The sequence below is a fragment of the Ammodytes marinus genome (genome assembly GCF_949987685.1).
Source record: "Ammodytes marinus genome assembly, chromosome: 11".
Classification (NCBI taxonomy): Eukaryota; Metazoa; Chordata; class Actinopteri; order Uranoscopiformes; family Ammodytidae; genus Ammodytes; species Ammodytes marinus.
Window position 1 is genome coordinate 9,168,270 of NC_137215.1, and position 27,213 is coordinate 9,195,482.

The window sequence follows — 27,213 nt, forward strand, 5'->3', positions numbered from 1 at the left end:
ACAGACACTCAGGCCACAAGCATGTCTCAGCTGTGACAAAAGTCATATATTCCCATGGGACCCTGGAGACCACAGCACAAGGATTACCTCCTTGTCCATTTTCCCTAGAGAAAAACGAATTGCCCCTATGTGATGCCAGACCAATGGAGTGAGTCCTCCCAACTCAAATTGTAATGAAAAATAGTTTCTTCAAATTGTCTTTTTATATATTGTTTAATTTAGATTTTCACCATATTCCCAAGTGATGTCAATTAAATTCCAGTTAACATAGCGTATCTGGACTAACTGACAGCCCTTACTAAAAGAGTTCTTAAAAATCCTTCCAGTTTGAGGTGGTAAACAATGTCTAATTATCTGGTTGGCATCATTTAAATTGCAGCAGCCAGTGGTGTTGTTGGTGACTTTTTGCATATTTTAACTCTTTTTTTTTTTGTTTTAAAGCTTGCGTAAATAATTTTTAAATAACTTTTGAATGATTAACATGTCTTAATAAAACAGAATAAATAAACGCTATCCCAGATGAATATGTTGTGTTTTATAGAAGTGTGTGTTGTTGTTTTTCTATTTCGATTGAAACAGAAATAAAGTTACCTGTATGCTCATTTGTTGTCACCTTGTCATCTATGAGAGAACCCTTTCCTGATTTTTAAAAAACACACCTTTTTGTAAAACATCTGACCACACTAGCAGAGTATAATAGCCTAATTTAATGGCATTTTAGCTCCACATTTTTCAACAAAAAAAAAGTAATTTCTCCAATCCAAATAACAGAGAAATCTATTATTGTGCATTTATTTGTTTAAATATTCAACAAAATGTGTTTTTAGCACAATTGCTTCTTTTGTTTGATTAATATAATAAGTCAAGGGAGTCTTCTTTTAGTCAGAATTCATGTTCCACGTCTCCATGGCAATTTGAGATCACATTTCAGTTCTGTTTGCATGTTTCCATAGTCACCAGTGTTTGCATTAAGTTGGACAGTGTGTGTGTGTGTTTAGTGGACTCCACATCTCCTCTTAAAATGTTGAAAGGTGGAAAGCGCTATTATTCGAAGAGCATTGATGGCAAATGGGTAAGAAAATCATCATTATCAAATCATAACATCCTAAAACCCTGTCCATGTAATAATACGCTTTTCTTTTTGAATTTTCCTCTCAGTTTGCTCATCCAGTTCTTTCAGAAAATGAGACGAGGAGCCGTGAGACTTGTACAAGCACTGGGATCATGCTGACTCAGGTTAAAGCCTCACTGCCTCAGGCTTTCAACTTGGAGCGCTATCCTAAATGCAGAACTCAGCAGGTGTGTATTGACAGTATATAATTTCTAATTTTTCACAGTATAGTCGTGGCCTGGAGCTTGGAAAGATTGTATTGCACTTCCTATCGAAGCACTAATGCAAATAAAGATGTCATCCCATTCCACTGTATCCAGTTGTATTAATTAAGACTGTATACTGTCCTCCCAATATGAGTTTCTTTGCAGGAATCCAGAGATTATCCATTCTCGAAGCATGACAACAAGCATTTCCTAAAAGAAAACGTCTCTGTCTTCACTTATGTGAGTACCAAGGGAAATTCAAGGCATTGTGAAATGTTAAAGGTGATTCTGGAGAACGTTTGTTGTCAAAATTACTTTTTGTCAAAATAAGTGAAGATCTCCTCATGATCCCCAACCTGTCTGTACTGTGTGCGCGCTGAATAAAATCAGTTGTAAATACCCAGCCTAGACCCTATAAACTGGTATGTAAACAAAGGTTGTGTAAGCAAAGGGGCCAACCGTAGCTAGTGTCATGCCTATTTACAGAGCCTAGGCTGTGTTTTAACCATAGATAGTATATAAAACACCATATTCTTTTTGTCAGCTCGCACACAGAAAGCGGATTGTGAGGACATATTCACTTATTTGATGACAAAAGGTGATTTTGATAAGAAACATTCTCCAGAATATCTTACTTTACCTCTTAAGATCCATCACCACATTACTACCCATGTTGATATCCTTTTAGGGTGTAGGACGCAGGAAGTGCCCTGATGATCACAGGCAGCACAACTCCCACTTCTGCCTGTGCCGTGATGCAGTTGACGGGTGCACTGCGGAGGCTGCGGGTAACAACACGGTCTACCACACTGACTTCATGGAGAAGCCCGCTGTTGATGTTCCAACCAATAGCTGCAGACGGTTCACCCGCGACCACCGGCAGAAGTCTGCAGGGGCGGCTCTGGCCCAGGCAGGCGAGAGATACATGTGGTTCGGACGGCACGACGCCCTTGACCTCCCGGAGACCCTGGACGTGCTGGGGGCTACCCGCTCTGCCAGTTCCAAGCACTAGATGGCATCATTCTAGGTTAAATTCATAGATAGTAAGGTTAAACTTTGTGGGGCTCTCAAATAAAAGAACTGAATTAGAATGTCCTCTTGTTTTGGAAACTAGAAGACTCCTTCAATCTATCTATCTATCTATCTATCTATCTATCTATCTATCTATCTATCTATCGTAAAGTGGACTGTGTAATATATGTTAATGCATCATATCATAAACTCGACTACATTTAAGTGCACTTCAGAATCCTTTTTCCAGACATCATTGAATTGTATCTAATCTATACTTTTACATCCAACACAGGGTCAAATGACTCATTCAGGTATGTTATATACATATTCAAAACTATACTGATTTGGATAATTTAGGATATAATACAATTGTAGGTTATAGAAACATTTAAACATAATCCTGGATTGATTTCATGCACAGTATATCATGAGCCACCTCAGTAGCCCTGTGTAGACTGTTAGGAGTTCAGGGATTTGCCAGCAGAGGGCAGCAGGTCAGCATGACTCACAAGCTGGCCTGATCCACTGAGTTGTCAAACAGCCAAGTTGTGTGAGAAATGTTCTAACCAGCAAAACCTGTGTAATGTGCATGTTCTGGAGGGAAATGTGAGGGGAAATCATTAGAGAAAGAATCCAGCTATTTTTGTTCGGTGCATTTCAACATGAAGACTTTAAATTGGAGCATGTGAAATAAATTAAGCTTGATCTGAGTCATAATGCATTGGTTTGTCTCACCCCTGGGGATGAAAGGGATGGATATTGTTTGTGTGTGTGTGTGTGTGTGTGTGTGGGCCGCCCATGCAAGAGAAGAGGAAGCGTGGGAGTGAGAAACAGAGAACTCTGCTCAGAGAAAAAGGCACTTAAGAGAAGAGTATCCCCAACCACTCTCTCCAATAGCTGATGTTTTCTCCAGAGTACGTTCTGACCAGCTGCTTGCTTTCTTTAAGTACCCGCTGGGGAGATGGCAATTCTTTTTTTTTCCTCACAAGCTTTCTTTGAGCTACAGTAGGCTAATTAGCTGATCCACATACGCCGCCGACCTTGCAGGAGTTTGTTTCGCTTCTTAAAAGGTGCTGTACATCCCACCATCTTTTTATATAACACAAGAAAGCTTGTAATACATCCATCTTGAAATGTCACCCCTTGTGATTTCAAGTGGAGATTGTCTCACTTGTTGCTGGCTGCAGGTGCACGGCCCACACCAACAGAAACAAACAGGTGCACAGATAGAGCAATAAACCTCTATTTGGACCATTTGGACACTATCTTTGCCAAGTCACTAAAACATAGGTCCACTGCATGTGGTTGTTAAAAATGTATGGTGGGTAGATCACAAATAATTTCATCTAAAACACATCTTAAAGTCCCTCTAAACCCAAATCCAAAACATATATGTTACAGTGTAATTTGGGGAGTTACTTGCATAATAGCAAGCATCTGAAATATTATCAATCCAAATTAGAGATATTGTCATTGAAGTTTGATCATCCTTACAGTAATTCTGTTTAGATGAGGTGGAGCATGATCTGCCTCTTATGACACATTAAGTATTTTGAACCAATCACAGCAATTCTCTGCCCGAACATTATATAAAAACAATGACCGTTGCCCTGGAGACCGTTTGATACAGCCACGCCCACACAGTCCTGTCAAATGGTCTAGAGTAGACAGTAAAAAAAGCTTAAGTTTTAGAATATTTATGAACATTTATTTTCAATCAGCTAAGGACAGAAAGTGTTTATTAATGAAAACGACCTTTCCTTGTGTTTTGACAGTTGGTTCTGCCTGGTCTAGACTGCAGTTGTCTGCCACCTCTGTCCCTGTGGGTGCAGCTTCGGACTTGCCACAACTTGAACAATTCCTGCCACCAACACTTCATAATCAGAAACTCCCATTAGCTCTCTCAGAATAGCAGTCAGGCTTTTAAGGCTTTCACAGGGGAGTGAAATGGTCCGTCAATCAGTATGTGGCTGAGTGTGCCGTGGGCTCCACGTTATAGGCCAGGTATGTGTGTTGTATCATGTAGGGGAAAAACCGCAAGTATATGTAAATACATTTACTTGGTGGAATATCAAAAAAAAAACTGCTCCCAAGGACAAAAGACACATCTCGGTAAACAAGCGTTCAACCACCAAAGCCTTGCACCTCATAAATATTAAATCAGACACTTTGAATCCTACCTCTTTGGTGTGAGGAGGCCCCAGTCTAGGATTCTTACCATTTTGCTGTGATTTATTCGCAGGTGCATGTGTCTCTTTGATGTGTTGAGTTGGGGGGGTTTGCACCTGTTAGAGAGAGAAGAAGAAAAAAAAATTAAAGCTTTGAAAACAAGAGGTGGATTTGCCAGACAGCCACAATGACAGCGACAGAAGGAAGATTTGTATTGCCGACATTGTGTGTGTTTGTGCTTTCTTTTCTAAAAAAGGCTGCTGTGCTGTTTTGACACACTCTGTTGTGCGCACATCTAAATCACATTTTGTCGAACAAAATCGACCCCTTTTTTTTTTAGTCTTGTGTCAGTTTTGGCATAATGTTCTGACGTTATGAAGTTGTCCATGTTGCATCTTGTCCATTACCTATTCATTAAGGATGGGACTTTGCATGGAGATGCTGCGGTTAGATCACATAACTCTCAAAGATCTTTCTTTCTATTTATTCTTTTGACAATTATTATTAATGTATAGCTTCCCGTCGATTTTTCTTAAGATTTGTTCTCCCCCTCTCTTCTTCGATCCTTTTTTTTTAATAAGGTGTCAAGGCTAACAGGAGGACTTTCTCCTCGTGTTTAACATTCCATCTCTTTCAAACATTCAGCATCCTGTCCGAATAACAATTTTAAAGTCAAAAATTGGCCTTCAAGACATAGAGTCGAACTCCCTCGGCTGGGTTAAGCTATAGCTAACCACAATACTCCTTCCAATCTCCTGTCAGTCATTCCACTTGCAGTGCCTACAATTCCCTCACAGTCTTTTTTATTTTTGTTTGTTTTTTATCCAGGCCAGCCAGTTGGTTAGTGTCCCCTGGCAGCCATAGTGGTCCTTGTTCCAGTATTGGTCATGGGCCCTGCAGAGTCTGAGTGCGGTGATAAAGGTGGCTGGCTATCTCATTTACACAGAGGACAAGATAACATCCTGAGAACATTCCCATCACTCGGGGAGTTTGTTCAGCCGAGATAAGAGGACCCATGCTAAAGCTCAGCTACAGTATGTGGCTCTGTGTGTGTGTGTGTGTGTGTGTGTGTGTGTGTGTGTGTGTTTGTGTTGCATATGTGTGCTCCAATGGAGTTATTAGCCACTGTCCGGTTCAGGCCTTCTGCCCCTGTTGAAGCTGTAGTGTCCTCCGTGCCCGGGCATAGCGCTGCAGAAGCATTGCTGCAAAAGATCAGACATTTCCTTGCTCTAAATCACATTTCTCCCTGTATTTTTCCGCAACCTCCGACTCAGTTTGCATGCTAATTTGTGTGTAGGTGGGGAGTATAATAACATTAGCCTGGTTGTAAACAAAGACATACTGTACAAGCAGGAGTATGTTCAAGTACCCGACCCCGGAGAGAGAACAATGAAATAGTTTGGATGGATGAATTCATCATGCATAGTTTATACGATGGAAATTATATTTCAAGGCTGTGTCTGTTTGTCAGTGTAGCTGTGATTAAAGAGAAATCTGATTAATGAGAATAAAGAAAGAGTTTGATTAGGATGATTCATGTTTTATGCTCTTAGCATTTGAAGCCCCGATTCTGCTTAAAAAAAATGCCATTTAGCTAACATAATTAGCTCAAAATCATCCTTCTTACCTTTAACAAAGGCGGAGTATGGCATTGCCACATTACATGTACAAAATTACCAAGTATTTCATCACAAGGCCTAGTTGCAACTTCGTCTGCTCTTTCAGGTCAGTCAGTATCATACATTTTTTTGATCTCATGAGATAAAAAATGCCTAAGCATCTATTCCAATTTATAAATCAGGAGCCAGACCAAACAACAAAATCCGCTACTTTAAGCCCTTTGTCATGCTTGATTGAATGGCGGTTGTTCATTTTCGTGGGAACCTGATTGAACAAGTGAAGTGTTTTGCATTTGACATGATCCTTTAATTGGAATAGAGAGGTGCAACTTGAAGATCAACAACATTTCAGACAATTCAGCGTATGTTTCTGTTCAGATGGGACTGTATAACTTTCTGCTTTCAGCTCCATAACGTACCATATACAGTACAGTTTATGTATTCCCATCACACATACACATTCACAGTTTTATCTGTCCTGCTATTGGATGAAGAAGCAACATCCAGGGGCCTCACAACAAGTCTAATGAACCGTTTTCACACTTGTTCTCCGGTCAGAAGGGGTAAATCTGCCTCATTTGCATTCTATTTGAGGCGTAAATATAAGCCAATGGATGCCTTTTACAGGCTGCCATGAATGTGTCAGAGGCCTTACAGTGGTGGAATATAATTGGATGCGAGTGTGGTGCTGTGTTTTTGTTGTTGTTGTTTTTTTCATCTCAAAAAGCAATGTTAAAAGATGTGCCGCGTCTCACTGAATAGAGGAGGTACATTCTGTTTCAATGACACACACTTGATAATCTGACATTATCATCAAATGTTAATTACTCTCCCACGAGCTGCTCATTACAATATCCCATATGTAGCGAGTGTCATAAGTTGTTAAATTTCCAATTCAACATGACCTCCATTTTTAAGCTGCTGGTAGTGATGTTCTAGTTAAATTAGCGGCACTTCCTCTCCTCAGGGAAAGGAGCAAAGATGTGAAATTATGGATCTAAAAATCAGAAGCGAGGTCCTTACAGAGGTAGCTGGGTCATCTGTAGTGAAATAAACAAGGTTAGTTTTGAATGATAACAGGTTAGTTGATATAATGAAATATGGGTGACTGCATGGCTGGACTGAGTGAAAACACATTCAATTGTTTATTTTCATATTAGAGACTGCAAAGCAAAACACCCAAGTGTTATTGTAGTATATTCGCATGCAGGCCCCAGTGAAAGGAAAGGCTGCGCAATAAGGTGATTTAAACACGAGAGACTGATTCAAGGTTGCAGTGAAACATTCATTCAAATGAGGTAAAGAGTGGAGCAGCATAAGAATAACCCTTCCTTAAAGATTAACATAACCCTGGGAGATGTTATTGTATCCCCACAACCGAGTCCTGACTCCAGCAGGTGCAGAACAGCTCTCTCTCTCCCTCTCTCTCTCTGTGAGTTACTGCATTAAGTCCCTCAAATTTAGTGGCACAATCATGAGCCTCCCGTTCACTCTCCGGAGTAGAAGAATCGCTTTGCATTTTAAAAAGGTCAAACACTCAGATCTCTGCCAGGAGGAATTGAGGGAAGAAATAATGTCTCCCTGCAGAAATATGCAGTCGCACACTACTGATCCTCTCAAATACCCACTGTACAGTGAACAGATTAGAGGTGTGTGTGTGTGTGTGTGTGTGTGTGTGTGTGTGTGTGTGTGTGTGTGTGTGTGTGTGTGTGTGTGTGTGTGTGTGTGTGTGTGTGTGTGTGTTGACTCTCATTCTCCAGGAACAAGTGTATATAAACAAAAGCAAATTATAATATCAGAAAAAAACGTGGTGAAGATTTTAATTATTTTCAAGACTGTATTGATTTAGAACAGTATGCTACAATGCTGGTGGCTGAAGAACAATACAACAAAAAAGGTGAAAGGCACTGAAAGTCATGCAGCCTTATCGCTATTTAAAATGTGCAAAAACAAATAAAGTGCAGTAAGGTGACTTACAAAGTGACCCGTGGTAAACAAACCAGGGCATAAGCTCATAGTTAGCCAACACAGCCTGTTTAGGATTAAATCCTTATCAATAAAGCAGATTTGGAAATAACTATAGAGGGGTATTCTGCCACACAAATAAATGTAGGATATATACAGTATAGTATGCTACTAAATCATACGTGTCATTTTACGTGATTAAATGATATACCACATCATCGACTTGGTTATTGATGATTCGATTTTGATGTATTGGTTTGATGGGAGTTTTAAGTGTCTTTGTGTTTATTTTTTATTCATTTCAGAAAAAGTGATGCCTTTTCAATTTTAATTTACAGATACAACCTTGCAGCAGTGATTGGAACTGTTCCTCTGGTCTCTCTTCCTCCTCCAGTCATCCGTCCCCTCTGCTGCCATTGCAAAAACACACGCTTCAGTTGGGGTCCCCTGTTGGCTGCTGCTGGTCTTTGGAGTATAGTTGGGTTAGTGCCCGGTAGTTACATTGTGCTGAGGACAAAATGACCACAGGGAAAGATGCACTCAGGACAGAGCCAAGAGCCCCCCCCCCCCCCCCCCCCCCCCAACCCTGGGTCCACACACACACACACACACACACACACACACACACACACACACACACACACACACACACACACACACACACACACACACACACACACACACACACACACACACACAGTCCAAGAAAGACACACAAACAAAAAGATATGTAAAAGTGCTGGAAAAGTATGCTCAAGTGACAATGAATGGACCGGGAAATCCAAAGATGCTTTCGGCCATCTGTGCCGTGTTGTATGGCCGACACTTTGGTGCGAATGCAAAAAAAAGTTAGACCATAGCTTACATGTTTTAAGCATGACATCAATGCACAGCTGCAGTTGCTGCTATATCTGCACCTGTGGTATGAAGAGGAGGACTGAAGTGAGCACAAGTTAACATGCAGTGGAGCTCTGAATTAAAAAGAAAGTATTTTACAATGGTATAATCGTTTACATTTTTCACATCTTATTTATTCAGTTGACTGTTCATGTAAATGTGTTTCCCCTGAAGGTCTAAATACTGTTGTGAAGACTCTTCAACACATGCCAGAAAAAAGAAAACTACTCAACCCCTCTTCCATTCAAGCATGTATCCATTTAATTATTGGCCTTAAGGTCAAACTTAAATAGAATGAGTCTACAAATAGAGGAATCAGCCTGTACAATAGCCAGAATGTGTTTTAGAAAGTCCCCCTGGTTATGGATGGTTGCACAAGCGGTTGGTGAGGTCAAGCATGGAGAGTTAAAGTGAAATCGGAACTTCCAGGTTCAGTTCCAGTAAGACAGTATACCTAAAAAAATCTCCTTAAAAATCTCAATGCAAATGACTTAAATTCTCTGGAACATTTATTTCCTCGACAGTATTACAAGCTTGATATGATGCCTAAATAAGGTGTTTTTGATTAACTGCATAATATGGTTGTTTATTTAATATTCCTGTATTTTTAAAAAGGCACAAATTCCGTTTCACTGGCCAAACATCCCAGTTTCGTCACAACAAAAAAGTCAAGTCCACGGCGGGTATGTGAAGGGGCCAAGGTTAGCTCAGACATGTTTGTAATAACAGCGAGACAGAGAGGAGTCGACTGCTTTTAGATAACAGCTACAAAGTTAAAAACACAAAATACTAAACTAAGAGAGCTTTGCTACTTTTTATGGAAATGGATAAAACCAAACCATATACGATGATGTAAGTACCCGTGCTGCCTCGCTAGTGCATTTTCCTGGGAGCTTTAGTTTATCTGTGCTCACAAAGTAATCGTTGTTTAACTTACATGAAGGTTTCATTCCTGCTGTAGGCCTAGTGGATGATTCATTGTTGTATTTTATTGAAAGTAAACTCAAATAAAACAGCTTTTATTATCTTAAAAACGATTAAATTAATATCAAATGATAGACTGCACAGTGGAGCAGAGGTTAACCCCTGACTTAATGTCATGACTCCTTCAAATATGAAGATATGTTTACAACTTGTGACGCTGGAATTATTTCATAGCCCAGTTCAGTGTTTTTTTTGACTGGAGGGCGTTTCATGTTTTGTGGCAACTGGTTTACGCATTATTAAAGTCTTAACCGTCTTAACTACTTAAGACGTTAAACAAATGGTTTTAATGGCGCAACTCAATTTTTTTTATTTTCAAATAGGCTACGCTACATTAAGTTAGTTAAAAACTTGGAGAAGAAAAGAAAAAACAAGTAGTCCTAATGAATTAAAGAATAGACTAGGAGGTCCCTAAAAACCCCAAAAAATAAATAAAATTAAAAATAAATATAAGCCAATTTGGCCAATAACATTGGCCGAAAGACCAAATGGTGTATTTTAGGTAAACGTATGGCCTATTGCTAGCTAGAGACATTATTCTGTTAATTGTCTTTTCAAGGTGCTCCGAGGAACTTTCAGTTTGTGTTCGTTCTTGCACCCCCTTTGGACAAAAGCAGTAGTGTTTTTACTACGCCCGCTGTAGTTCCTGGTTGAGCGTAGGCTACCCATCACAAAGGCATTAAGAAATATTTAAAAGCTCCTCGTAGCACCTTTAAGGAGTCTAGTTTCAGAGATGTTTTGTGGACAATTAAGTCGAAACTAGCTAAAGATGGCCTATTCAACAAGTTGTAATTTTGTTAATGAAATGATTTCAAGTTAGGCTAATTGTTGCCTACTAAAAACTTGAATCTAGCCTACAGTCTACAAAACTACTTTGGAAGAGCTAAATCCCCTAGGGCCAATATAAGAAATGTCTGCAAACTGGTGTCTTCATTGGATGTAGACATATTTAAAATCGTATTGTTTAACATTTGCTAAAATTATATTTTCAGTCAGTCTGCCCCTGGGCAGCTGTGGCTACTATAGTAGTTTACCACCACCGGTATGACTGTGTGTGAACGAATTGAACCAGGAACCCTGTAAAGCGTCTTTGAGTGCCTAGGCAATAAAGCGCTATATAAAACCTAAACCTATCAATTATTATATTTAGAAACGAACCAATTTCATCTAGCCTAGACTTTAAATTGCAGTGGAAACTGAATCGAGTCTTAAAGGACAGATAGGCCTAACCACGAATTGCCTTTCTGTTAAATTCCCGCTACCCCATCTCCATCAAAAATAAGTGTGTGTGTGTGTGTGTGTGTGTGTGTGTGTGTGTGTGTGTGTGTGTGTGTGTGTGTGTGTGTGTGTGCGCGAGAGCGTGTGGTTGTGTGCGTGTGTGTGTGTGTGTGTGGGTGTGTGTGTGAGGAAGAAGTGGGCAAAGGCTCCGCCTCACTCAAAAAGCGAGAGAAAAAAAGGAAAAGCAAACTGATACACACCTCTCAATTCTGGCAGGAGGAAAAGAATAGGAGTGTTTATGAAGCGTATTTAAGTAAACAGCAGGATAACCAGGCACACCGGGAGCCGAGGCTACTTCCCCCCCTCGAAAACAACACGAGGAACCGTTTCCCAGCGCCGGAGATTGTCCCGTGGCGTTCAGGATTAAGTTTTTATGTCATCTAAAGGTGGATCATTATCTAAATCCGAGATAACAAGCGAATTTGAAATGCGTAGCCTGCGATGCTATTTCTGGAGCCCCCAAAGCCGACGTTTGAACTCTCAGTAAACATCCAGTCGAGGTAGGATTCAAGATTATCGCAAAAACAAAAAAGGTGGTGTAAAATATTTCGGTGTGTGCTCCGCTGGGGTATAGTTTTTGAAAGCTATACTCGCGTCGCTGTCCATGTGTCCCTGCGCCATCAGCAAGGAGGGACAAGGGAGGGTGGGAGTAGGCATTAGACGATACTTCATAGTGTTGTGGGAATAGGGTTTATTAAGTTCCTAATGAGCTGGCCAACCACAATGTAATGGTAAACACATTAAAGATCCCATTAAGATCAATTATGAATGATTGTTTTTTAGGCTATATAGTGATTAGGCTCTTTAAAATAAATCATTTTAAAGCACACAGCATATTGACGTAGGCTCTACGTGAAGAGTTTGATCAAAAGTTTGGTACAAGTGTGTTATTGTGCATTTGCATGTGTATAACCAAAACAACTCCCAGTTTGGACACGTTTGTCATCTGCAGCCTTGCTAATTAATGAGGTCTTAATTAGTGACCCAATCAGGCACCCATATGGACACCTGCACAGTTAGGAACAGGAGGATTACCCTTTATTAGATGTCACAGTTTTGACAGGGAATGAGTGGGCACCGGTACTTAAAATGCAACTCTCTCCACTATCCCTCTTCGTCTTCTTTTTTTTTTCTTTTTTTTTACTGCATTTGGAGGAAAGCTTCAAGTGGAGGAGGAGGGCGGCTCCATTGTCTGGCTGTCCAGTGAAGGGGTGGGGATTGAGGCTGTATGCAGATGTGCTGCTGGCAACAGACTCTCTCTCTCTCTCTCTCTCTCTCTCTCTCTCTCTCTCTCTCTCTCTCTCTCTCTCTCTCTCTCTCTCTCTCTCTCTCTCTCTCTCTCTCTCTCTCTCTCTCTCTCTCTCTCTCTCTCTCTCTCTCTCTCTCTGCTCTCTCCCTGTGGGCATTGTCACAACAGGCAGTTGAACCTAGAGTGGAGCCTGCCCGCAGAGAAAGAAAAACCGAAGTCCTTTGTGAGTGATATACAGGCCGTGGCCCCGCACCCTTCCACACGCCACATTTATTAGAACATCTGGTCAGCTCAAAAGCCAGGCTTTGAGTCAGAGATTTAGATTACGGACATCTTTCCCACAAGAAATAAATCATATGTGTATGAGAGCCGGCCCGAGGCATAAGCGAACTAAGCGGCCGCTTAGGGCCCCCGACTGCCTGGGGGGCCCCCTAAAAAAAAAAAAAAAAAAAAAAAAAGATTTTTTTTTTTTTTTTTTTTTTTTAGTTTGTGTGTTTGATATTAACATCATACTATGCAAATGTGAGTTATCATACAAAAAAAGGAATAAAATGTTTTGGTCTAGATAATTAATAGCCTAAAAATGTAATCAGTTCATCTGGGAGGAAATCCGAAATTATCTGATCATGTCACGTTCACATCCATGCACAGTGTGTATTGAGTTGATTTAAAAAACATTGGAAATGGGGCTGCCCTCAGTTGCCCATGCACTGTGTATAGTCTATAGCCTATGTCAGCCTTGTCTGTGGAAAAAAAGATACAGTAGCTGGACAACAGAGTTCTTCTGCTTCGTTCCTCACACTGCATTTAAATGCATTCACTATATTACAGAGAAATATGTCCCGTAAAAGAAAAAGAGCTCCAAGCCCAACCCATAATATTTTATTTTATATTAATATTTTTATGGAAAATCCATGTGTCCTTCTTCAATAGCTTCTAATTCATTTGACCCAGTGTCTCCAAATTATTTGTGCACACAAAATTTCTCAGATTTAGCCTCTTAATTTTCCTCTCAAAGTGCACCAGATTCATGCATGTCACTTTAAAAAGGTTAAAAAAATCTCCCGGGGGGGCATACCCCCGGACCCCCCTAGGAGGGTCTGAATCTCGGCTGTCTAATATTTTCGCACAGCCGCACAGTGGAGGCACTAGCGGAAAACACTGGGTGTGTGAATGATATTTAACAAAGATCTATAGTTTCAGCAGCGCTAACATTGGAGAGGGGCCCCCTAATCATATTTCGCTTAGGGCCCCCTGAAGGCTTGGGCCGGCTCTGTGTATGATGCATTGCTTACAATACTTCTTAGTTTATTCAATGCTTACAGGGAATTTCCTCTTTCCCACCTCTCCCCCTATCCCTCCCCTTAACTCCGCTGGGGGTTGAACTTCTCCTCACGTTCTTTCTGATCTGCATGTGTTCAGGATATGAAAGCCGGCCTCCCAAGGCAAACGCATCACAGGCGGCATCACAATGTACATGGCAGCCTCTATCAGGTCTGTTTTGATTTATGGCTGAGGAGGAAGAAATGCCAAGAAAATGCAAAACCAACAGCTTTAATATTTATGATATCATGCACACGCGGCTAGTGCTGCTTGATGGCATCTATCAGTAGTCCAAGTGTTTGTGTGCATGCATGTGTTTGCATTGGACATCAGGAGTCTCATTTTGCCTCAACAGATATTCCCTTGTGACTGTTGGGAGTCGGTGTACTGTGATTAGGAACATGATTTGCGCTTGTCGGGAGCACTGTTGTACATTGCTGATCTGCTGTACGACATGCTTGTGTGGCGACTCATTTGTGTGCTTGTGCTGTATTATAACACGCTGGGTAGCAGAGAGAGAGAGAGAGAGAGAGAGAGGAAGAGAGAGAGAGAGAAAGAGAGAGAGAGAGAGGGGGCTTGGGGAGCAAGTGCACCGATGCAGGAAGAGATGATGGGGTTTTTGAAAGCACAGGTGCTGTCTGTCTCACTTTTTTGCTCAGCGCTCTCTCATTTGGCATGCCTTTTATTCTTTGGACAGCATGTTGTGTGTTTTTTTCTGTTGCCGACTACTCTGACTCTGCTGCCTGCCATGTCCCTCTGTTTTGTTGACGTGATGAATTTGTAAAGAGGGGAGAGCTAGAGACGGAGGTAGGGGGGGGGGGGGAAACACATCTCTGAATGGTGCGTTCACTGCCTGCTTTTGAAGTCACAGAAGCAAAGTAATTACAATTGGTTAATCATACTCTCCGAGCCTGAGACTCCCATTTAACACAGTAATTTGGACCGCTGCTGGAATAGCTCTCGTGAACTCTTCTGAGGATTCCTATAATGGCCGGGCCACTAACGGCTTCTAAAAGTTCCCATAGGAGCTGGTTTGAGAGGATTTTACTGTCATGCAATTGTGTGCTATGCATTGTGGAGAGGAGCGTAATGGGTGTGAAATTACACTGTGCCATCTGCAAGAGGCCAGAAAAAAAAATGCACAGCCTGATGTTGCTTGGACTGGCTGGCTTTATGAAATCATCACAATGGGTTTTGGATTTACACCACAGGCCTTTTGTTGTGGCTACATCTCATCTATTAATTCTAAGTGTTTGCTACAGTTAAAGGTGGAGTCTGCTGTTTGTAGAATGCTTGTTGTCAAAATCACATTTTGTCACAATCAGGAAATATCTCCTCACGATCCGCTACATGTCTGTACTGTGTGTGCTGAAAAATAATCTGCTGTTAATATACAGCCATGGCTCTGTAAACTGGTATGTGTAAACAAATGGGCCCACAGTAGCTATAGCAACATGCCTGTACGCATTTACAAAGCCTAGGCTGTGTATTAACACTGGATATTCTTTTCATCGCACACACAGTATGAACAGGTATCGTGAGGAGATATTCACTGATTTTGAAAAGAGTTATTTTGACAACGAGCATTCTCCAGAATCACTGACTCCACCTTTTATATATATATATAAAAAAGGAATCACTGTTTGGTGGTACCGAAAAAGATCCTGCTGTAATCCTGTGACCCGGATCTTTATACTTCATGAAGCTTAATTCTCATTTTGTGTTGAGGCTTTGATGTTGAAAACAAAGATTATGCTGTGAACTAGTCTGCTTTGCAGATTGAGACCTGTGAGTACTGCAGAGTGTTACAGTGATGAGGCAAGTAGGCAACAGTTCAGTATACTACAGTTTGTTACTCCTTGGAGAAACCTGTTGTACTGTATTTCATGCTGGCTGCCTAGTAATTGCTTTGTCTTGAAGAAGAGACATTTTAAAATCCACTGTGTGTGTGTTTAGTGTAATTGGTGCACCTGTTTCTGGCTTGTTCCAACGCGCTCTGTTGTGTGTCAGCTGCTCGTATGTCACTCTTTTTTGTTGTTGTTGCTTGTGGCCGTGAAGGACAGTTTAGAGAGAGATTGGATGAGGACTGCAGTAGACAGCAGCAGGTGTCTGATTGTCTTCACTGATAAGGCCTGTTTGTTTGCACAGTGTGTGTCAAATACATATATCAGGACCTTCTGAATTTTTGTGAGCATGCACTCCTCTCTGCCTCTGATATAAAACAGACAGTATGGAGAAATAGATAGCCTACTCGTACTCAGTTGTTTGCTCTTAAGTGCAGTCATTTCACCACCCCCACAGCTCCTCTGAAGCTATAGCTCCTGCCACATTGGCATCCGACACGCTTGTTTGTAAGCTTTGCCAATCCAAAATAATGTATTTAATACTCACTCCCAGTTCATCTGGCGCAGTAGCCAGAAAACAAGCCAATTATTGTCCAGAGTTGTTTTTTTTATAATTGAGACTATCGAACACTAAACTGCGGAATCATATCCAATCCACACATCGTTGCCAAATCTTAAATGTTACGCCCAAAGTGATTAACATAATTAGTTGCGCTGTTGCTTGTAAAGAAAATGCACTATTGTGTGTGTTGTGTCCAAACACTGCTGCATAATCTCCCTGCTCATTGTGTCCGTGAGTGTTTAAATGTAAGTATTTTATGGCTTGGAGTCTCCAAGATATATAGTGTAGGAAGGAATCAAGCTTTGATCAGGAAGGACCCTCTTTCACATTTCTTTTTCACTTTTAAATGAATAATTAGAGTGGTCTAATAACATGCCGTGAAAGGAGTTAAATATTGATTTTCTTTTTGTCAGAAAATGGTGTGAAGGCCTGGGTGTTGTTCTCCACAATTGCTTTTTTTTTTCTTTCAGTCCACGTGTGTGTGTGTGTGTGTGTGTGTGTGTGTGTGTGTGTGTGTGTGTGTGTGTGTGTGTGTGTGTGTGTGTGTGTGTGTGTGTGTGTGTGTGTGTGTGTGTGTGTGTGTGTGTGTGTGTGTGTGTGTGTGTGTGTGTGTGTGTGTGTGTGTGTGTGTGTGTGTGTGTGTGTGTGTGTGTGTGTGTGTGTGTGTGTGTGTGTGTGTGTGTGTGTGTACAGTACGTTGTGGATGCACAAATGAGTTTTTCTCTAAATTACTAACTCATTACATGATTGGAGGGGAAGTGCTTATAGCGGCAGTGGAAGGATGTTTACTATTGCCCTGTATTAATGACAGTGGGAGTTTGCTCACACCGCTTGGCTGTCTCTATAGCCTCCCACCTGGCGTAAACCATCACACTCGGAGCCCCCTGCATCCTCCTTAATGACCGGCCATTTTCACCAAAAGAAGTCCTAATTGCTCTCAACTGCATGCAGGGACATTATGCCAGAGATGGATGGAGTGAAGAGGGGGGGATGATGAGGATGGATGGAAGGGTGTAGTTTCAAGATATAATAGGGATGTAACACACTGTGTGTGTGTGTGTGTGTGTGTGTGTGTGTGTGTGTGTGTGTGTGTGTGTGTGTGTGTGTGTGTGTGTGTGTGTGTGTGTGTGTGTGTGTGTGCGCGTGTGTGTGTTTGCCAGCAGCAGACAAAAAGGAGTTGATCTTCTCCCACTCACCTCCCCCTTTTTTCTTTTCTTTTTTTCTCTTGGCATAGAGAGCTACCATTAACTTTCATGCAAACCACAGAGGATTGGGAATGAATAGCGGCAACGTCTTCCAACTATGTGTGCATGTACGTGTGTGCTATGTCTGCATGTCACTTTTGCAGGAACTAGCAGAAGACAAAAGCACCATCTGCACACAGCAGGCTGTCCTGACTGCCTGCTCCTCTCTCACTGGGCCAAGAGAAGAGGCTTTTTTTTTCTGTGAGCCCACTCTACTGCTGCTACGCTACGTTGTTAATGCTGACAGCTAATAATGTCCTCCTGGATGACTGTGCTTTGCTGGAGCCAGAGTGAAGAGACAGAGACTAATGAAGGGAGGCAGGAAGTGAAGTAGAGAGAGAGAGGGAATATGACAAACAGATAGAGAGAGAGAGAGATGCCAGTGGTGGAAGTGTAAGTTTCCTGATAACGATTACACACAGACAGAATGTAGAGGCATACAGTATGTATTGTGTTTTATTTCCTCTTTTTTTCCTTCCTTCCTTCCTTCCTATACTCTCCTGCCTCAGCGTCTCAGGAGGGGGAGGAAGAGGAAGAGTTTCATTGTATCTCTGCAGAGCCCCCTATTCCAGTCCAGCTGACATAGAGTTGTGTCAGGAGGATCCATCCTGCTGATGTGAGGGAAGCTGCTGTATAAACTGAAAGAGATGTCTAAAATGCTGAAGTGAGCCTTGGCCAGCGCAGAGATGGCTCTGTTTGTTTGCCATTCTGCTGAGCACCACTTCGCAGCGAAAAAACTTTTCTGCCCAAATGTGCTGACTGAGAGAAAAAGGGGGGAACAGGGGGGGAAAAAGAGTCGGGTTGGGGTTTTGGGAGTCACTTGTGGGCACACAGAGCGTTACCCATTGTGGGTCTGTGACATTGACATTTGAAAAGTGTGTGTGTGTGTGTGTGTGTGTGTGTGTGTGCTTGTATGCGGGAGGGGGTCGCGGGGGTAGAAGCTTACTTTTTTCCAGCCGTCTTTTACCACACAAACTGTTTTGAGACTGCAGTCATTGAACCTTTCCAACCCCATGAATATGCATGATAAGTCCACTCTTCTTCACTGCCCTCCGAGCTGTTTTTCTCTTCCTCTCCCACCCAGAGACCTGTCGTGCTGTGTTTGATTGGCCCTGACATTTGAAAAGGTCCTTGAATAAAAAAAGTTGTTTATGACAACTGAGGAACTCTCCTTGCAGCAGAGTTTAAAAAACTGGCATTTTGAAAGGAGCACAGCTCCTGCATATTTAAATGCTAATGGCTATGAGAATGTGCAGACTAATAGGATGTTTCAATATGGAGGAGTGCAGTCACAGTGTCTGAGGGCTTCTTCTAATAGCTGCGGATGGTGCATCAGCATTAACTGATTATGTGGAGTTTTTTTATTTTTTAAATATTTTTTTTTTATGGTCCTTTTCTTTTTATGGCAGCATGGGGATTATCTTTACACATAGACACAAAGAATAGGCTCATATACAGAATGAAAACCCTTGAGGATTTTTGTTTCTGGCATCTGTAGTGTATTATCACAACGGTTATGATGCAGATAAAGTTTAACAGCTTGTTTTACAAGCTTGCTGATGCTGTGTGGCAGAGTAGGGCTGCAAGTCATAGACGGGGCCCCTGGGGTAGTGGCTGGGCAGCCCTGTAGTGAGGCATGGGGTCCTTGGTTTATTATGAGCTGTTTTGTTAGCAGTAGCCAGCCACAAGCGCCATGGATCTTATTGGACTTTGACCTGCTGGTGAAGTGTATTTGGTCTCAGAGTCCTGCTTGGTCTCTTGGGTTTACATTGTGTGGACACAGGACAATTGGTGATGTCATTAGAGATACATTGCTATTGAATTTGAGCCTGGTATCCCACATGTTACATAGATGTGGTAAACTTGTTATTGTTATTTTATGCCATTTCAGCCTTTCTTTGACAGAAAAGTGATTTGACATGTGTTATTCAACAACAGGGCATATGTGTGAGAGGTCCTTGTTGATTTGGAATTCTTAGGATGTCAATATTGCATTGTGTGAAAGCTTTAAGACTTGCTTACGGCAGAAAGTCGTACAAGAAAAATAAATGTGGGTTTAGTCGTGAGCTTTGTTTTTCTTTTTGTGAAACCATGGTAAAGTATTGGCAAATCGCATGTCTAGTTCATCAGCTGCTGTATCAGTCAGTTAGGAACAGTTATGCCACCTCCTCTGTTTGGAGATTATAGTTCAACACAGCTAATAAGCTATTTTGAGCCCTCCAGCTTTCTGCTCCCTCAAAAGTCAACACTGTCAAGGCTGCTTCCTATTGTAGATTTGCATGAAAAAGTTGACCAAAATTGAACTTGACACGGAATATTTCATAGGATTTACTTTACCCCCTTGAGCGAATCAGCTGATCACGTTTTCTGCCAGTGTGGCCACGCCCTTAGACCTAACCTTTTTTTTTTATTATTCTTTATTTAACTTCATCCTCACAGTCCAAGAAAAAAAAAGTGCCTACATACAAAGCTTTCTAAGCATCTAACAGCCTATTTGCTTGCATGCATAAATACTGGCAGCAGTCCAAACAGTGAAATCTGGCAGATGTCCATGAAACCATTTGACTCCAAAAACCGCACTGTTTAGTGAGAGTCTGCACTTCCCATTCATGTGATTGAGCAATGGACAGTGTCTGCGGTGTGGCCGTTTTTCAGTGCTCGTACACACACCCGCAAGTGCTTTCACAATGTCACACAAAAGCAATGTTTGCTACTTGTTGTTTTATAGATAGATAAACGGGGTGAGCTGTCAGTCACCCTTGCTTCTCATCTGTTGCTAGCAGTTATTATGGAAGTGTTGACAAAGTGAGTGGCGGAAGCTGAGTGATGGGGGTCTTATCGCTACAGCCATCTCCATTACGGATATGGATATTATTACCAATGTTTGGCGAGCCTGAGGCTAATTCTTTGATTCTGTGCTGTGGGGCTCAGTGGGACGGTTGGCTTTAGAACTCGTAAGCTTGTTCGCACAAAGACATGCTTGATTTTTTTTCGCCTGTGTGGAGATGTTTGATTCCTGATCCTGAACAAAAAGGACTTACTGTGTGGGTTAATGTTTGACTGAGCCAGAGAGAAGCCACAGACTCATTCCCTCTGTGAATTCTCCTCTCGGGACTCTATGAGGTTAGAAAAAGGTGTCCCTGTGGCTTTTCAGACAGATTCAGCGAATTATATTTTAAGGCCTTGTACTGTGTATGTGTATATATGTGACTGTCTCTCCAGCATCGTTTTATTCTTGTAGTACATATCTGACATATTAGGCAGAGACATGCCTCTTTAATAAATGTACAGCATTTAATGAACAGTGACTTAAAGTGCATGCTGCCTTTTATTTATAACTTCCGACATCTTTTAACCTTAGGTGAACATTTTTCCAATAATGAAGTTGTGTGCCAACAGGAGATAGGGGGGAGTGCATTAGCACGATAACAGAGCTACAGTTCATTGGTATTGCCTTGTCAGGGATTTTTGCTGATACGTGAGGTCTATGTTTTACCTACAGCCATACTGAACTGGCTGTGAAAAAAAAAGAAAAAGAAAAAAAAGCTGCATAGCCTAATTTGAATACGAAAGTGAGAAGTCTTATTATCTCATTCAGACATTCAATGCAGTCAATGCAGCAGCACTGGAAAGATCTTAAAATTGATGTACCATGGGAATTGCGGTAGGAATTCCATGCACCATTTTATGCCTTTTTTTTTATTATAGTTTTTTCATCCCATTGTGTTACTCTTCATACGAGGTGTGTTTTTGTGTTACTCTTCATACGAGGTGTGTTTTTTGTGGTAATCTTGTATAAAATGTGCCATGAGAAAAGGGTTTACATTTTACAGCGCAAAGCAAGCTGAATGGATGAAAAACTTGAGGCTATATGTTTTCCACTCTGTTATAGCCTCAGGGGAAGTTTGAACTACTGTAAGTATTTCAAATAACTCACAGAACATAGCTTTATGTTCCACTTTCGGTCCACTTTGTCTGTGTCTTCCCTCCCATGGTTAAACCTCATCCCTGACCTTTCGGCTTGGCTCTCTTTCCTTTATTTTCCTCTGAATATCAGTTGTGCCTTCTAATCCGTCTGTGCTCTTATCTTGCCTCAGTTTGATCTCTCTGTTCTCACTCACAAGTGGCTGAGGGATGTGCTGGCTCTTCTCTTCTATTGCTGTCCTTGGTCGGTGACACATGCCAGTGTTATAAGTATGGATGTTGTGTGTGTACATACATACGTATATAAAGTACATAAAAGCAGCAGGCACACCTACACAAAGACAGAAACACACACATGCGTGCAATGAGAAATTGGCCTTAGTATAGGACACCACGTTATCATTCAGAGTAGGGTTGCTGGACGGGTCCCGGGATTTCGGGATTCCCGTGAAATGAGTCAGTCCGGGAGTACCGGAAATTGGCCGCGGGACCCGTCCTCCCGTTTTTTTTTTTTTTTCGTTTTTTTTGAGGGGGGATATATTTTTTAATATTATTTAGACAGGCAGGCATACGAAATACCAGCGCCTCTACAATACTGAAAGTGCTGTGTCCGAGGAAGAGTCTGATGATACCCAAGAATATGCGTATCAGCCAGAGCCAAGCGAGCAGACGATGACCCAGAGCCTTACTGCACATCTGCAGCAGGCAGTCATTAGCCTCGTTAGAGATGTCGCCGTCTTGCTCAGACCTGCGCAATTATGACGCTCGGCTTGCTGAGCGCACAGCATTTTTGTTGTGCGCTCAGCAAGACGGGCTTCATAGTTGCGCAGGTCTGAGCAAGACGGCTCCAAGTCGAACGAGGCTAATGACTGCATGCAATGTCCCGAGCCAGACCAGAAGTATGGGAATGACCTCCACAAAATAATTTCAAACGAGTTTGCGCTCTTCGAGGCAACCAAAGAGCGACCCAAACACCTGCAGCAGCTCTACTCTGCACTTTCCACCATACAGCCGACGTCCGTGGAAGAAAGAGCGTTCTCGGTGTCAGTTCGTGACAAAGCTCAGAAACAGGCTGAGCAGTGTTTCTTGAAGTCACACTTCATGAAAATAAAAGAAAGGAAAGCTGGAAAGTAATCTTGCTTAGCGTGTCAGTTTGAATAGGCTGTTAGTTCTGTCATGTCTTATTTCACACGTTAAGAGCAATCGGTAGTGTGTAGTGATCTTACATAATTCACCTATGGAACTGAAGTTCCGGGGTTCCGGGGGAACTGTTATGACTGGGGGAATTTCCTGTTTTGTCTTGTTGGCGTTTTGAGACTATCAAGAGTTTACTGTCTGCTCCGTTGTTGTTACTCGACAAGTGTATTAATGTCATTAAAGCAGTTAGCTCCGTCTTTTGACACTCCGCCTCCGACTCCCGTCTCTACACGCCACATTGGTGACCCTGACGTCAGTCCCGCTGAAGATTCCGAGACTGATTTGAATATCGATCGCAACAGCATGGCGCTTTCCATCGTTCTCAAACTGCCGAAGTTCTGGGAGACGTCCGCGGCAACGTGGTTCGCACAGGCAGAGGCTCAGTTCACCCTCCGTGGGATTACGGATGATGCCACACGCTATTACCACGTCGTCTCAGCACTGGAGAGCTCCACTGCAGCCAGGGCAGTAAGCTTTATTACATCTCCTCCTGCCCAAAATAAATATGCAGGGCTCAAGGCTTACCTCCTCAAAATCTTTGAACTGTCAAGATCGGAAAGAGCCCGGCGTCTTCTTGCCATTCAAGGCCTGGGGGACAGCAAACCCTCCGAACATATGGAAATGATGTTAAACCTGCTGGGCACGGAGGTACCAAATTTCCTTTTCATCAAACTCTTCCTGCGATACATGCCACCACACGTCCAGACAGCGCTCGCGAATACATCCATCACGGAGCCACGGGCTCTGGCAGAGGAGGCAGACAGGTTCTTTCTGGCCACCCAGCGTTTCGCCCCGGATGTGCTGGCCCCGACACGCAGTTACACTCGTGCGGGCAGCAGCGCTCCCCTTGGCGGAGGACACGCGTCCACCGACAGCCTTACCGCTGCGGGCTTGTGCTATTTCCATGCACGTTTCGGGGCCAAGGCAAAAAAGTGCCGCTCTCCGTGCACTTTCAACGCGGCGGGAAACGCCAAGGCCTGCGCTCAGTAGTGGCCGTGAGCGCAGGCACAAAGGGCCGGCTGCTGTTCATCGTGGACACCCTCTCCAGGCGTAAATTCCTTTGCGACACCGGTGCACAGAGGAGCGTGGTGCCGGCTACGGTGGACGACGCCGCCGGCGGGTTGCACGGCCCTCCCTTGACATCTGCCAACGACACCCCGATCCGAACGTATGGCACGAAGTCTGTGGATTTATGTTTTGGAGGTCAACGGTTCACATGGGATTTTGTTACAGCCGACGTCTCCTTCCCCCTCCTCGGCGCAGATTTTCTGTGCGCACACGGGCTGCTGGTTGATGTCAAGAACGAGCGCCTGGTGGACGCATTGACCTTCTCCTCGTTCGCATGTGTCTGCGATGAGGGGACATACGACGGCCTTTCTAGCTCGCTCTCTGAGGGTGACAAGTACCAGCGGCTGCTCAGAGAGTTCTCTAGCCTGCTGCAACCAACCTTCTCGTCCACGTCGACGAAACACGGTGTGGAGCACCATATTGAGACGAAAGGGCCCCCTGTCCATGCCAGGGCCCGACGGCTCGCTCCGGAGAGACTGGCGGTTGCTAAGGCTGAATTCGCCAACATGGAGCGCCTGGGCATCATTCGCCGTTCCGACAGTCCGTGGTCCTCGCCACTCCACATGGTTCCGAAGCAGGATGGCGGCTGGCGCCCATGTGGAGACTACCGCCGCCTGAATGACGCCACCACGCCCGACCGCTATCCAGTGCCCCATATTCAGGACTTCTCCGTGCATCTGGCGGGGAAGCTCCTGTTTTCCAAAGTCGACCTTGTGCGGGGCTACCACCAGGTTCCGGTGCACCCTGCGGATGTCCCGAAGACAGCTGTGGTCACTCCGTTTGGGTTGTTTGAGTTCCTCAGGATGCCATTCGGCCTGAAAAACGCGGCCCAGTCCTTCCAGCGGCTGATGGACTCGGCGCTGAGGGACATGCCTTTCATCTTCGTCTACTTGGACGATGTCCTGGTCGCCAGTTCCTCGGAGGAGGAGCACCTCACACACCTCCGGGCCCTCTTCACAAGGCTCGACCGCCACGGCTTGATCATTAACCCGGCGAAGTGTGTTTTTGGGGTGCCGTCCATCCAGTTCCTCGGGCACCTCATCAACAGGGATGGTGCCGTCCCCCTTCCGTCGAAGGTGGAGGCTGTTTCCAACTTTCCCCGCCCACGTTCGGCCCGGGGGCTCCGGGAGTTCCTGGGGATGGTCACCTTCTATCACCGATTCATACACCGGGCGGCCCACACTATGCGCCCGCTGTATGAGGCCCTCAAGGACAAGGCGCCCGGCCAAGACGTCGACTGGACTGCAGAGAGGGACAGAGCGTTCGAGGACACTAAGACTGCATTGAGCCGGGCCGCGTTGTTGGTCCACCCGTTGCCCGGAGCTCAGGTGGCCCTCACAACCGACGCGTCCGACTACGCGGTTGGCGCGGTGTTAGAGCAGTGGGACGGTGGCGCCTGGCAACCGCTCGCCTTTTTCAGCCGCCAGCTGGTACCCCGGGAGCGCAAATACAGTACTTTCAACAGGGAGCTGCTCGGCGTCTGGCTGGCAATCCGTCATTTCCGCTTCGCCCTGGAGGGCCGTCAGTTTACGGTTTTTGTGGACCACAAACCCCTCACGTTCTCCATGTCCAAGGTAGCCGAGCCGTGGTCCGCCCGCCAACAGCGCCAGCTGTCATTCATCTCTGAGTATACCACGGACATCAGGCACATCGCTGGCAAATCCAACGTGGTCGCGGATTGCCTCTCCAGAGTGATCGTCGGCGCGGTGCAGCTGGATCTCGACTACTCGCGTATGAGTGCGGAACAGGCCACGGACCACGGTTTTCAGTCCCTCAAAGACTCGGACACCGGGCTGCGCCTGGAAAAAGTGGCGATCGGCGACTCAGGGGTCAGGTTATGGTGTGACCTCTCCACCGGCCAGCCCAGGCCACTGGTCCCTGCCGGCTGGCAGCGGGCTGTTTTCGAGGCAATACACGGCCTGTCCCATCCCGGTAGGAGGGCGTCCGTGAGGCTGGTCTCTCAGAAGTTTGTCTGGAAAGGACTGAAGAAGGACGTACGGGCCTGGGTCGACTCGTGTGTGTCCTGTCAGCGTGCAAAAGTGCACCGCCACACCAAGGCCCCGTTGGAGCCATTCGTCGTCCCTGGTAGGAGGTTCGACCATGTCAACATCGACCTGGTGGGGCCACTCCCCCCTTCGCATGGTTTCACCCACCTCCTCACGATGGTGGACAGGACGACGCGTTGGCCTGAAGCTGTGCCACTCACCTCGACATCGTCTTCCGATGTGGCCCGTGCGTTTATCGGCACGTGGGTCGCGCGCTTTGGGACACCTTCGGACCTCTCCTCCGACCGGGGTGCACAGTTTACCTCGGAGATCTGGAATGTGGTTGCCAAGGATCTGGGGGTTAAACTGCATCGCACTACCGCATACCATCCTCAGGCTAATGGTTTGTGCGAGCGGTTCCATCGCTCCATGAAGGCGGCCTTGCGTGCCAGTTTGACGGACGGCAACTGGTTGGACAAACTTCCCTGGGTGATGCTGGGGCTCCGGACGGCGCCTAAGGAGGACCTGCAGTCCTCGTCTGCCGAGTTAGTCTACGGTCAGGTGCTGCGAGTTCCAGGGGATTTCATTCCGAACGCCACAACACCCTGGTCGGCGGCCAGGCAGCGGTCCTCTCTGCTGGAGGTCACCAAGCAGTTCGCACCCGTCCCCACTTCGCATCACTGCACCCCCGTTTCCCTGGTGCCACCCAATCTGCACACGGCGGAGTTTGTGTTCATCCGCCACGACGCCCACCGTGGACCGTTGCGCCCCCCCTATGACGGGCCGTTTAGGGTCTTGCAACACGGGGATAAGAGCCTGGTCGTGGACGTCGGTGGTAGGCCCGAGACTGTCTCTGTCGACAGGATCAAGCCTGCCCACGTGGACATTTCCAGACCGTTGGAGTTGGCCCAGGCTCCGCGCCGTGGACGCCCCCCGTTGCCACGCCCCGCTGGGCTCCCTGCCGCCTTGTCGGTGCCGTTGCCGCCCAGTCCTGGGCTTGGTCCTGCCGCACCCACCACGCCCCTCCCCTCTTCGGCCCCTGCCACTCGTTCTAGTCGCGGCCGGGCCATCGTGCCTTTCCGGCACGGGGACTTTGACTATGGGTGAATTCTGGGGGGGCTTGTGTAGTGATCTTACATAATTCACCTATGGAACTGAAGTTCCGGGGTTCCGGGGGAACTGTTATGACTGGGGGAATTTCCTGTTTTGTCTTGTTGGCGTTTTGAGACTATCAAGAGTTTACTGTCTGCTCCGTTGTTGTTACTCGACAAGTGTATTAATGTCATTAAAGCAGTTAGCTCCGTCTTTTGACACTCCGCCTCCGACTCCCGTCTCTACACGCCACAAGTGCATTTTTTGTTATTTGCCTATCCTTTGGAAAATATTCAATTTAAACTGATTTCGTTCATAGAAATAAAAATAGATTGTTTGAAATACATTTGTTCGCCAAACACCGTTTTTTGGCCATGTTTTGATATTGAACCCCTGTGAAACATTTTTCGTATTTTCTTCATAAAAACACCGTTTTCAATAGGCCTATTTAACTTCTGGAAAATATTTTGCCTAATTTGAAT

The 27,213-nt window shown here is 44.4% G+C and overlaps 2 protein-coding genes across 2 annotated transcripts in view; both read left to right on the plus strand.

Moving 5' to 3' along the window:
- Nucleotides 1-1,021: 1,021 nt before the first annotated feature.
- Nucleotides 1,022-2,329, plus strand: tex36 (testis expressed 36; the record flags this gene model as incomplete). Its single annotated transcript, XM_080036853.1, has 3 exons — nucleotides 1,022-1,072; nucleotides 1,159-1,299; nucleotides 2,006-2,329. The coding sequence occupies 3 exons, from the start codon at nucleotides 1,022-1,024 to the stop codon at nucleotides 2,327-2,329; spliced, it is 516 nt and encodes a 171-aa protein (XP_079892979.1).
- A 9,139-nt stretch (nucleotides 2,330-11,468) lies between these two features.
- The window catches only part of ctbp2a (C-terminal binding protein 2a), a 65,599-nt gene continuing 49,854 nt past the window's right edge, over nucleotides 11,469-27,213 (plus strand). Inside the window, exon 1 of the mRNA XM_080037079.1 lies at nucleotides 11,469-11,743. The gene's annotated coding sequence lies outside the window, so the exon portion shown is untranslated. The remainder of the gene's footprint in view (nucleotides 11,744-27,213) is intronic.